Source organism: Centroberyx gerrardi, chromosome 15 (genome assembly GCF_048128805.1).
Source record: "Centroberyx gerrardi isolate f3 chromosome 15, fCenGer3.hap1.cur.20231027, whole genome shotgun sequence".
NCBI lineage: Eukaryota > Metazoa > Chordata > Actinopteri > Beryciformes > Berycidae > Centroberyx > Centroberyx gerrardi.
In genome coordinates this window covers 14,876,764-14,889,852 of record NC_136011.1, presented here as the reverse complement: position 1 = coordinate 14,889,852, position 13,089 = coordinate 14,876,764, and the positions used below count along the sequence as shown (strand labels likewise).

The following is a 13,089-nucleotide window of genomic DNA, read 5'->3' as shown; positions in this document are numbered from 1 at the left end:
GAAATTTTTGGCCTCGGGGTGTTGTGTTGATAAACTGTATTTCAGTTTTGAAAGTAAACCTCAGGGGGCACCATTTTAAGGCAGCGAGGTTTATTCATAGACATGAAAAATTACAATCATGACAGGGGAGGTGGGAAGAGAAACATCAACCACTACTGTAAAAACACAAATACCTTGCCAAGAGCTTACTCATCTGCAGATTTCCAACTGGTTGAAAAAAATAATACCTTAGAATGTGTGTGTGTGCACATGTGTAAACTTGGAAGCTATGATTGAGTTGTTTGTGTGTGCCTGGATGTGTGTGGCTGGATGGCGGTCCCTCCCTGACTGGTAAACCCTAACAGGAAGAACAGGCCCCCTATTAGAGGGGCCTAATCAGAGGGATCTCCAAGGCTGACAGGGAGAGGAGAAAGAGAAAGGAAAACCAAAGGGGGGGATGAAATGTGCCATGGTTAAAAATATCACTATCAATGCTGCCTAGTATTTCAATGGATCCACACGCTGTGAATGACACCTTTCCATTGTAACTGTGGCTACAGTGCATATCAGATTAATTAAACCATGTGAAAGACAGATGTCCCATGCGTGTGTGCCAATGCTTAACAGCTCAGTGGGTGTGTGTGCTAGTGAGAGTGCGTTCGAGGGCTCTCTGAGGGCCCGTAGGGCTGAGTATCCGAACGAAGCGGCTCTCTGTGGCAGAGCACTCTCTCTCTCCACCTCTCTAATTACGCCGACCGAGCCGGCTCTGCCCTTACCCACAATCTGTGGAGGCATGAAATAAATACATGCTCTCCAACAATAAACAAGTGCCTTTTCAAATCACAGCACCTCCTCATTCTCACCCCCACTGCCTTCTCTCCGGCTTTAAGCCTTTCCTTTCGTAATGCTCTCACTTTCATACAGCCTAGCAGACGCATGTGCTAGGCCCATATACATTTGCTGTATACATGCTGTACAAGTAGCAGGGCCTTCTTTATGATTGGGAATCCATAGCCTTCTCTAAAAACAAGCCTTAATCGCTGTGTTGTCAGAAGACATTCACTGTAAATTCTCTCAAGATCACCAACACTAAGAGACAGGCATGCAATCTGTCTTTGGAACGGTTGCAGCCTCTTGGCCTCCCACACATGCATGGTTGTGCATGCACACTCACATCTGCAGGTGGCACCGGGTCTTCCTTCCCCTCTATTCAAATTGCCTTCTCGGTCAAAATAGCTGCTTTTCCCACACATTTTCTGTGCTTTCAGTCACATCTCCGTTTCCCACTGTTTTGAGTGGTTACAGACTCCCTACTGCATCCTTCATGCTGGCCACACAACTGTCTCCTACTAGTGATGATAGGGTTACCATATGCCCCGCATCAGCCAAGCCTGCTTTGACTAACCTCTTCAATCAGTAAGTGTTGAGCACATCAAGAATGAATTAAAGCAAGTTCTCAATGCTTTTACTCGAGATCAAAATGGAAGAATGTATATGCATTGTATAGGCATTTCAAATTGGTGCCATATTTCAATAGAAAACTTTAGATACAACACTGCCGCCTTGTGGAAGGCAGGACAACCACATACCTTTGCCAGAGGACTCCTGTACAACAGCAAGCTTCAGTCATATTTTTGACCAAATTCTTGTTAGTACCCATTTGTGGCCAGAGAGACAAAGAGAGATGGATAATTCAAATAAATTTATTAAATATAAAAGACTCTTTGGCAGTGCAGTATAGATAACTGAACACACACATTTGGTAGATTAAGAAAAAAAAAAAAAAAAAGATTGCAGTGCTCAAGTTAGACCGATAGGGGTACGTTATAATTAAAACACATTTTTCTTGAAATCGGAGGTTGCTGAAAGGGGAAAGAAATACTAAAAATCGCATGCCAAATAGTCAACATTAAACCCAGAGAAATCTTTTGTCCAATTTTGAAAACCTGTACCAGATGAAATCAAAAGATGCTTTGGTAAATAAAGAAAAACATCCAACACATTTTGCAAGTCTTCAGAATAGTCTATGAATTGTAATGCACCGTAAAACATTACCAACGTCACCAGCACCAGTCACATTGAGAGGTTTTTTTCTTTAACAAGTGCCGTCCTAAGGTTTGGTGTTCAATTCCTTTTTCACAGGTTTTAGCCACAAGATAGAAACAGGAAAATGAACTACACAAAAGCAGAAGTGCAGCATGTGACAGTGCTTTCACTAAATCCTTAAGACAGCAAAAGGATCTCGCTCACAAAAAAAAACTGTCAAGTCAGAAAGAAAGATAAGTTTAGAAAGGCCTTGTAGAAATTAAGGGGGTCTCTTATTTAACCAACCATAATGTGAAAAAAAGTAAAGTGAAAAGCGGAATACAGCTTCCAAGGTACATTGTGTAAAAAAAAAAAAAAAAAGTATAAATAGGAAAATAAATACCCTCACTATGATGTGCATAGTTTCAGAAAGAACGTAGTGTGGACTTCAACCAGGCATCGTAGCCCTCATTATTTTCTAGTGGAAGCTACAGACCCACAGCAATGGGTTTTAATGCACTGTCTAGTGTTCAAAACCATGTGAAAGAACAAGGTTGTTTTCAGTGCAGGAGCCATTAGTTGAAGCATTCTTTGGTTCAGTGAAATACTGAAATGGAGGCCCAAGGGTCAAAAATACTGCTTTCAGAGTACAAAAGTTCACTAGGTGAATCATGTTATACACATGACCACGAGCATGTGTGTGTGTACATGACTGAGCATTTATTTTTGTAAGGTACTGTGCTGCAGTATGAGCTGCCGTATCAATAGAGCTCTTTAAAGTCCATTGACAGCATGTCTCTGCCAACACGACAAGTCACAGATGACAGAGACAACACTCAAAGAGAGTATGTCACCAAGAGGTGGTAGGTGTGTGTGTGTGTGTGTGTGTGTGTGTGTGTGTGTGTGTGTGTGTGTGTGATACAGAACTGACAATCAAGTTGACATACTTTTGGACTGACAAAGTACTGTGATGCCTTGCTATGCACATGTTATCCCAATAACGCATAATGCTAGCTTTGATGCTACGATAATAACAATAAATTATGATAAAAAGGCTCTTCTGCTGCATCGGATAACACAGATTAGTGTTCCTTCTAGCTCGCCTATAAACCATGGGACAGGGAGCAGAAGTCCACAGAGACCAAAGAAGAAGAAAGTAGATATGGTTAGGAAAGAAACTGATTCCCCATTTTTTTTTTTTTTTTTTTAAATCAAGTTATCTAAACAGCACTCCAACCACTGAAAGCCACAAAAGATATTTTTCTGGTGTATCCGCTGTGTAATGAATGACCACTGAACAGACATGGAGTGTGTGTATTCAATGTCTCAACAAAAGGGCAGCCAATAAGTAAATAAAGTAAATAAACTGAATAATAGACTTAATCCATGCATTGATACATTTAAAAAAAAAACTGGTTTGCGTTCCCTCTCGAGTCCGTTGTGCGGCTCTTACTGTCCTCTTGTCTGTGTGTGATCATATTTAATGCAAAAGGCTCCATAGTACAGTCTCTAGACACCTGTCTGGGTCTCTGTAGCCTGTTGGCTGAATGCAAGACCGCGTCTGGATTTGGAAGGAACTGAAATGTCAAGTAAGTCTTTGGTCTGGTGGGCAATCTGCTGATATTGGCACAGGAAGAAAGAGTGGGTTGTAGGCTGAGATGAGAGCCCCAGTCTAAGCCACAAACTGAAGAGAGCAGTGGCTGGCTGTGGTTTAGCCTAGCCCAGGGCTTCACAGATCCTATCCCGAGGACCCAATGTAGATGGGGCTAGTTGTTCAATTCAAATAATTGCTGTAATCCCACAATAGATTTGTTAGCCAGTAAAAGTAAATATAAACTTAAACTGGGACAAATCAGGTAGCATAATCAATAAGTTAAACTATTGGTCAAGTTCCTTTTGAAACAGGTAGACACACTGGTATGTGTTTACTTTAGAGTCAGAATTTCTAAAGAGAGGGTCCGCAGGATTATCACTGAAAAACCTTGGCCTAGAAAATCCATATCAAGCTCTTTCGTAACTGCTGTCCAGAACAGAGCCTTAACTGTTTCAACAATGGGCCAGGTCAGTTTCCCTTCCTCCTTGATGGAGGGGAAATCCAATAGTGAAAAGGCCATGGCTGTAGGCCTGTGAGGTTAGGTTGTATCCCTTAGAGCAGAGATAGGCAACCGTGTGCCATGGAGGGCCGAGAGCATGCAGGTTTTCACTCCAACCAAAGACTATACCAGGTGATTTCACCGATTAGCGCACCTTCAACCACAGAAGAGGAACTCATGTGTGATCTGTAAAATGAACAGGCTCAGGTTGGAATGAAAACAACCACTCTCGGCCTTCCATGGCACATGGTTGCCTTTCCCTGCCTTAGAGCCTGAGTGCTGGCTCTGGTCCTTTGACTATACTGGTCCATTCATCCAGACTAAATGTTTTTAGCCCAGAGAACCTGGTCCATTCTGTACCGGTTCCCTTGGCTCAGTCCAGTCTGTGCATCCCAGTTTCCTGCACACTCCTGAGGCAGAGAGGAAACTGAGCTCAAGGCTGCCAGGGCTTCCTGTCCTTGCCTTTCTGATCAGGAATGTGTTTGTAGCGACACTTCTCCCCAAAATGGCAGCCGGTGGTTCTCCAGAAGTAACACTCATCTCCATTCACTGGGCCGCGCCGTCTGGGTCTAGGCAGAAAGAAAGATTTCAAGCACAGCGACTACAGACAGTGAAAACATGTTACCCCCTGAGGTATGAGTAAAGAAAGCTACAAACTGCAGCCCTACAGTATGACTTGGTGGCTTCTGCACCATGGAGAGTTTCTACAGCGAGGTCAAAGTGCTTCTTACCCAGCAGCTGCCCCTGCCTGCTGTGTGACAGGGAGGCAGGTCTTCAGTGGAATGGGAAGGACCCTCTGGGTGCGACGGTCAGGATAGCGCACCACTAAACGCGTGTTCTCAATACTATAACCCTGTGAGGGGAAACAGACGTGCAATTGTAAGTCCATAACCCGGCTCTTTTAAAATAGCAGCGTGAGAATGAGGGAGCAGAACCAAACAGGCGCTCACATTTAGTTTCTCCATGGCACGAGCTGCCATGTTTGCATTCTTGAAGTTGACAAAGGCACAGAATTTCTCATGCAGCACACGGATACTGTCTATCTCGCCATACCTGCAATACAAAGCAAACATCCTATCAATAGACAAGTCAATGACCATCATAGTTAAATATTTCCTTGTTTCTGTTCAAAGGGGTAAAAAAACTCAACTGCTTGCTGAAATCTCTACACAGTTAGTGAATTCTAGGAAAGTGCTGTTTATATGGATTTGCGATTTGGCTTCATTCAATTAGGTTGGAATTCACAAATATTTCACTGGAATAGGCTCATACGTTTTAAAAAGGTCCCATAGGTGTTTCTCAGTCAGCTCAGTTGTCACGTTTCCCACCCACAGAGATGGGCAAGGGCTTCTAATGGAAAGAGAGAGATAGAAAACAATCAAATCTCTTCAAATCTCTAATTCGTCAATTATTCTCCAAAGAAGGGTACATGTGTGACATCCATAAAGACGCAAACATACACTAAGGCAAACAGTCAGGAGGGAGGTCACCACCCCTCCTCCTGACTTTCATTGGACAAACAAATGGTCACCTACCCTGGTTGCACCACTGAGGAATCTTGGCTCCCAACTGCAAAGAGATAAAGCATGCATATGCAAGATATTGCATTAGAAGCAAATCAAAACAACTCCACTGGTTAAATATGCAGAAATGAATTCCTTCCCATGGAGTGATTTCTTTAGGACTATAGCCAGTTCTATACATTACTGCTCCCCAGTGTTACAAAGAGGAAATGCAGGTCCTTCCCTCTCCTTATAAAACATGTGCACACGTTCTTACCCCTGGCAACATCAGGATAAGAGGCCAGAACAGCCTGTACAGTAGAATATTTCTCCAGAAGTAGGACACTTTGCATTTCTTCAAAACCAAGCTCCTGAGGAAAGTGCAGAGACAAAAAATTTACGGTCATAAAAACAGAATGACGCCTTAACAATCAAACTAACCAGTTGAACAACAAAATGTTGCTTGTAACAAAGGACAGAATACAAAAGAGAGGAAGCTATAATTGCTGTCTTGCGCACCGTACAGGAAACCTTTTTGGCACTTGCTTTGTGAGTGAGGTGTGTTTACCATTAACTGTAGCACTTTGCAGGTAAATAGATCGTTGACAGCCTCCTCGCAGTCTTTGTCCAGCTTCAACACCTGTTCCATAGCCTTCTCCGCCTCACTGTACCTCTACAAAACACACACACACACACACATACACACACACACACAAATAACTAACATAACTCACCACTGAGGCCAAATTGTTAAGTTATTCAATCCACCAGTGGGTATTCCTTTCATTACATGCAATGTTGTATATACCATGACCCTTGTGGCCTGTGCCCACCTTCATGCCCATGAGAGCACTGCCCTTACGGAAGTGTCCTTTGGGCCAGTCTGAGGCCAGATGAATAGAGCGCTCTGCATCCACCAGGGCCTGAGGGTACTGCTCCAAGCAGATATAGCAATAGGAACGATTCCCAAAGAACCTAGATGAATGGATAAAAGAAATGCATAAAGTTGGGTGTCAAAGCTGCCCATACTCCTGTGCCATAAACAAATCATGACCACAGATGATGTACCTGTAATCCTTGGGATCACATTTGATGGCTTCTGTAAACATACTGACTGCTTGAGAGTACTGCCCCTCTTGCACCAGCTTTATCCCTTTTTCTGCAGGACAAAAATGCTTGTAAATAATTTTCTCTGGTGAGAAAGTAGCACAAAGGTTCAACTGACAACAGTGTCTGCTGATATGCTTGCTCAAAGGAATGGGGGATTAATTAATTAATCATTCCTCTAGAGCGGTTTGTGTCCATTTTAATGAATAACTTATTAAATGGCTTTTTATGTGCCCTCTTACAATTCTATTTGCATACTTTACCTGTCAGTGAAGCACTTTTCTTAGTCATGGTGTCAGATCCATTTGTCTGAAAGAAAATCATTATCTTCATCAACTCATATTCACAGCCATGATACTTTACTTGATCATAAAGTTCTCAATATTCTTGATATTAGCTGCTCTGGTTGCTTCCACTGACTTGGTTTGCTAAAAGCAGGGATTAGCATTTTCCAGCACCTGCTGAAAAGTTTCTGGGTTATGTAAAGATCTACTTGCTTTTGCTAGTGACAAATGACTTAAGAATCTGACATATTTCCAGAGTAAAGGAATTCATTAGCCTTATGTAATCAAAGACACAAGTGACCAGGCTCTAAGCTTCACTGCACAGCTGAGCTAAAGTAGATCAACAGGCACAAGCATTCCAGCAACTGTTTTAAACGCTTTCACGGTCCAGAGTCCACTTTTTCTTATATCAGACTTTGGACCTGCCATGGCAGCCAACACTGCTGCCACAAAAACAACAGTGGATGGTTCTGATCTCACAACATCTAACAGCATCCATTCACCTCTCTCCTGGCCTCGTTCTCCTTGTTTTCTTTGGACTTGCGACTTGAGCCTTTTGGCTTGATATGGCTAGCAGCATTAGCAAAGAAGGCACTGCTCACATCCCACTCCGGCTCCTGGGGGAGACAGGAAGGCAGACATTGGTGGTTTGGCAATCATGTGCCACCGAAGCCCACAAGTATGCAGGTTTTCATTCCAACACTATACCAGCTGATTTCATAGAGTAGCACACCGTCAACTAGAGAGGGCGCGATTAATCAGTGAAATCAGCTGCTGTAGTGTTTAGCTGAAATGAGAACCTGCATACTCTTGATAGGACATGAATGAAAAAGACTGTAATAGAGGACAGACATGGACATAACTTTCTCTTGTTCATTCATTACATACCTCCTCACTGGGTCTGTCTTGGGTCTTCTGAAGCCCTTTAATTCCTGAAGGACCCATGGCTGGAGCAGTGCCGTTCTTGCAAGAGATGGCTGGTTTCTCCACCTTTTTCTCCTCTTTTTGCACTTCCTTCTCCTCTTCACCGCCAACGTCTGCGTCTGACTCGCTCTCATCCAATTCAGACTCCGCACCACCATCCTCGTCTTCATCATCCTAATGTGCGAGACCGTATGAACATTCAGCTGTTCAGAGCAAAACCAGATGCAGAGAAAAGTACCAATGTAAGTTCCCAAAAGGCCTTGTTGTCTGATGACTTCATGCGTTACCTGTTCAGCACTCTCACTCTGCTTAACCTGCTCCTGCTTCTTACGTTTCCGACGGCGCTGAAACAGATTCAGTACTTCACACATCAGGAAATGCATGGTTTTTACTGTCACATAGCACAAAATGACCATAATATATTTGCAGGGGTTTGATAGGGTTGTTGATTAATACCAGTGACTCAACGATAACTTTGCCAGTTGCTGAGATTTCTGGCTATTAAAACTCACTTTCCGGCCCATTCTGTTTCACACACACACACACACACACATTCAACTGCTCAAAGATGGAGGATGCCAAAAAAGCAAATGACAAAGCAGTATTATTATTACAGTATTGTGCATTGTCATATTACCTCTTTCTTCTTTGTGTCAATTACAGGTCACCACAAGCTTTACCAGAGACCTGTTGATGTTGTATGTTGTTGCAATTCCTTGGTCACCGATAGAGGCCAATAAAAGTCATAGATTACTTATTGTCCCTTTATATCTTGTGTGTGCTCACCTTCCTCTTGGCTCTGCGTCGCTCTGCACGCCGTTTGACCTTCTCCTCCTCACTCAAACCCTCCTCTCCATTTAATGTGTCCTACAAACACACATACACACACACACAGAGTTGCACATTGCACCTTCCACTCTTACAGTACTGAGAATGCCCTGTCAGTCTGACACCATTTGTTTACCTGTGACAGAGTGGCATCATCAGTGGGGTCAGGGGTTGCGGCACCACAGTCCATCTGCTCCTCCTGCGGCTGGACAGCGGGGCCTATTAGGAATAAACACAGCAGCACATCAGCCTTGTGGGACCCAATTATGCCTTCTTCTGGTGTCCCAATTCATTTTCATTTTTGGAGACCAAATATGCCGGCAGTCAAAACAACTAAAACAAAGATCTCAGTAAGGCTGTAAGACATTATGCAAGAAAGCTAGTGGGTTTTTATTTTTTTTTTTTTAAAATGAGTAACAGAACTGAGAGTCTGTTGTTGTTTGCCTTGTTGACATGGCTTGACCAACACATCTTAAATGAAGCTTCTTTATGCCCACAAAGAGGAACAAACTCCAACTTAGTTCCTGTGATTCGAAAGCAAAGTGCATAATGCTCAGTGTGTATGAAATATGAGATGAGACAGATATCATTATCACTGATGTGATGACAGCACTGGGCTCTTCTCTCTGCTTCCGCATATGAATCAAAATTGTTCACTGGCCATCAACTGAAGAAAAGAAGAAGAAAGGCAGCAAGACTCTCAAAAAGAAAAAGGGAGCGTAACTAAGAGCATAGTTCAAGAACAGACTGTGCAATTCAACCCAGAGCTTCGTGTCTGACAGTTAATGCTTTTCAATAATATTGCACTGCACCAGATGGAAGTGACAATATATCTTAACATCTGGACATTTGCAAGTAGACTATGAACTTCATAAGAGGATGAACATGGCAAACAAAGGAAATATCGATTGTCTGGTTAATGGCAAATAAGCGTGGTCCTCCTCTATTCACATTTAAGTGCTATGACCTCTGATAGCAGAAAGGCAAAATCCTCAATGAATTTGGGTGGAGACAGGAAAAGATGATGTAATGGCTCCTTGTAAAAGCACAATCAGAAAAGCTGAACATAGGGCAAACATGCACACAGAACAGAAAAGTGCTTGGGTGAGATTGATTCAAATTGTGCTTCTTTAGTCTAAAATGGGATGTTTGCTCTGCTTAGTTTTCCACTGCTGCAGGCCTTACATGCAGCCTGACTCTCTCTCAGGCATGGCTGTATCAGAGCACGGTATCTTTTCTCAGAAACTTCAATGGCTGAATATGGACATAGAAAACAGCCACAGCCCTGAATGAGAGCGGGGGGGGGGGGGGGGGGGGGGGGGGGGCTCCATGGCAGGGAGCTGGAGATGCATCTGAAACCTGCAGCTGATGTAGGCCCGGTGGCAGCAGACAAATGACAAAACAAAAGGGAGCTCAACACTGGACCACGCAGGGACCAGCGTGGTGTCAGGTTTCCATCTGTTCAGCGAAGATTTCCTGAGCAATGACACATTCATACTCTGACTGTGACTCATCTCATGAGACAGCAATTGCTACCGCTGCCCAGTGCGAAGTCTCTCTACGAGTGCAAGATCTGTGTCTTGCATATTACTTTTCCTGTCGGTAATCACAGCACAATCAGCTTCTGCACTTCCTCACTTTCTCATCCTATTGTTTCTCCCTCTCTCTCTACAAGGTATTGCGGTTTTGGTTGATATTTTGGACTGTACAAATGACATACACTAAAGAAGTGGCAGCATACGGTTACAGAAATCAACAAACGTCACTATCCTACGCTGCTGCAGAACCGTAGCCCACCACCCACGCTAATGTAATTATTTGTGCCTGGAAATAGGGAACTGCGATTGACTTTGACGTCGGTAAAGAGGCTACCATTCCACTACGGCAAGGAGATAGTGTCTCCAACCATACATAGACAGCGGAAGGAATTTCAGCTGTCCGCGTCTGGCTCACTACTCAAATGTCAAGACAAGAGCGCTCCTAAAGCACAGCTCAATCTCCATTAGCTGAATCAGGCCTTTTCTTGAATCTTTAGTATAATGGAATGTGCTCTTAACAAATAAATGATCCAAGATCTGTGGACAAAGGCAACAAAAGAGTCTCTGTTGGTCCCCTTGAAGGAGACTGGCTAAATTAGCGCCGAGCTGAAAGGTGAGCTCTTTCCACAGGAATGCAAAATACAACAGCGTATCATCATGTACTGGCACTTTAACCAATAACACTACTCCACACCTCCTCTTCTCTAATATGCTTCAACACAGCTCTGGAAAAACATTACCTCTTCATTAAAACATGTAATAAATATCTGAGTCAAGTAAAATACTTCAGTGGTTTGAAGTGATTATGTTGGCTGAAATTCAGCCGGGTATTGAAACAGCATTAAATCTGTAGCCTATTTGTATAGTCTAATACACGCGGTAATCACTGAATCATCACTCTTCATAAAACACAGAACAGGGCTGCAAGGCACAACTGTTGTGCATGGATTCCAGTCTTTACAAAGGACAGCAAGGACTCAAGGAGTTGCCTTGTAAACACAGCTACTAGACATGCCATGGCAAATTTGTGGAGGGGAGCATGAAAGACAGCTCTTTGCCAGTAGGAGCCACAAAACTTCAATCTGTTATCTGCTGTGGAATAGCGTAACCCCATTAATGTGTGTAATTTTCATTTTTAGATTATTTTATTTAACCTGGTAGATCCCACTAAACATTTGAAATCTCTTTTTCAAGGGAAACCTGGCCAAAAAGTTGCAGACAGGGCAGTTAGACACAAAACAACAAAGGTACAGAATTTAAAAGTACAGTAATATTAAGAAAGGAGAGGGAAAGAAAAGGAGATGGAAAAAGGAGACATCTGGGAGGGTGTGTGTGTGGGAGTGAGAGAGAGAGACACACATGGAAGGAAAGACAGCCAAAAGGAGAGAAAGAGAGAAAATAATCTGAAAATATGGAAATTAAAGAAAACTACAAAAATAGCAGTAGATTAAGATACACAGTTCCTATACAAGTAAGATACATTTAAAACCAGAGGTGCTTCAACAGGTGTTGAGCTGCTGCAACTGATGTGGTTTACTGTACATGGGTCAGTACTCAGTGACCTAACCTACTCTGCAATCTCTATCACACGGAAATTAAACAAATATGAAGAGAGAACCAAGTATGGGCATGAGGACTCATCACTTGATTCTCTAAATAATCCCAAATTTACCACTGGGCATATTCTGTGCAAAAAGGCTTTTTTGCCACCTATTTGAGGCATTGTTTTCATACCAGCATGCAACAGGGAATGCATTAAACATGCCCACAACATTCTTATGTATTAGTGTTGGGCTAAGGACATCTCCTGAAAAGTAGGCCATACATAGACTAATCACTTGTTTTACTACTTGTTTGACACATTTTTAAAACTGAAAAGTGTATTTTAGATAGTCTAATACAACAACCTCATTACACTAACTGCGCAAACTTCCAAGTGCTGCAAACAGGGTGTAACTCGCAAGAAGGGAACTTTCATTGTTTCACCAAGAATACATTTTGAACTTCACGACAAAGAGAAACTTCAAACATTGTCACGAACAACGTCTAATAACCCAGGTGTGAAACGCTTCGCACATTTACATTGCTACACGAGTTTCGTTATCACTTGCGGAATCAATTTAACTTTCTTTGGACTAGGGTGAGTTTTGAAAGTTTTGAGAAGTGGGACGTTTCTTACCGCTCCCGAGTCCCAAGAGTCTGCATATATCCCTGGTGAATTTCATGAGCGCAACCATCCAGCATTATCGTCTCAAATATCCCCCAAAATTAAAAATGTTTAGATTAGTGCAAACACGTTTGTAACATTGGGACAATCGATATCGAATCTGCGGGAATCTTGGTGGTTTAGTCCGCTTCCTGAGCGTCAAACGTCGACGTTGGAACCACCCTGTCCAGCGTCTTAAAGGCGCAGTACACTCAGTAGCCTGCTGGTAATGGCGCTTATCTTATCGCGATAAGGTGTTTATGTGCTCACGAACTTCCCTAATAACGGAGGAAATGGGATCACGTGTATAGCCTAAACCTCTTATCGCGGCTAATAATAATAATAATCGTCATCATCATACCAGTTTGTAATAGTAGGCCTAATATTTATTGCAACAATTAACAGACACCAGAATATAGAAATCATACAAAGTACATATGGGCTAAAAACTATATCACTGCTAAAAACACATTTTTAAAGCTTCTTTACTTTTTGAGGCCTTTAGTGTTATATACTTTACTGTCATCCTTTAGTCAAAACATGTCAATAAAGAAATATCAACAGAAGGTTTTCTGTTCATGCCATGAATTTGTGGAAAAACGT

The 13,089-nt window shown here is 42.6% G+C and overlaps 1 protein-coding gene across 2 annotated transcripts; it reads right to left on the bottom strand.

The window, feature by feature from the left end:
- Window positions 1-1,668: 1,668 nt before the first annotated feature.
- Window positions 1,669-12,622, bottom strand: LOC139923412 (uncharacterized). Of its 2 annotated transcripts, none has more exons than XM_078288569.1 (16): window positions 12,460-12,622; window positions 8,879-8,961; window positions 8,701-8,781; window positions 8,202-8,258; window positions 7,879-8,088; window positions 7,494-7,607; window positions 6,970-7,015; window positions 6,668-6,758; window positions 6,433-6,574; window positions 6,168-6,272; window positions 5,877-5,970; window positions 5,633-5,666; window positions 5,370-5,447; window positions 5,048-5,150; window positions 4,829-4,950; window positions 1,669-4,666 (listed from the first exon to the last, which is right to left on the bottom strand). In XM_078288569.1, exons 1-16 carry the CDS (start codon window positions 12,515-12,517, stop codon window positions 4,531-4,533), a joined length of 1,554 nt encoding a protein of 517 aa, XP_078144695.1. In that variant the 5' UTR covers window positions 12,518-12,622; the 3' UTR covers window positions 1,669-4,530. The 2 variants fall into 2 exon arrangements, with proteins under 2 accessions (XP_078144695.1, XP_078144696.1); XM_078288570.1 differs by having other exon boundaries at window positions 5,370-5,444.
- Between the last annotated feature and the right edge of the window lie 467 nt (window positions 12,623-13,089).

Coding starts and splice junctions, on each gene's coding strand:
- LOC139923412 (XM_078288569.1), bottom strand. CDS start 12,517: ATGGTTGCGCTCATGAAATTCACCAGGGATATATGCAGACTCTTGGGA. Junction 8,259..8,700: donor GACGCAGAGCCAAGAGGAAG/GTGAGCACACAC, acceptor AATCTGTTTCAG/CGCCGTCGGAAACGTAAGAA. Junction 8,089..8,201: donor AGAGTGAGAGTGCTGAACAG/GTAACGCATGAA, acceptor CTCGCACATTAG/GATGATGAAGACGAGGATGG.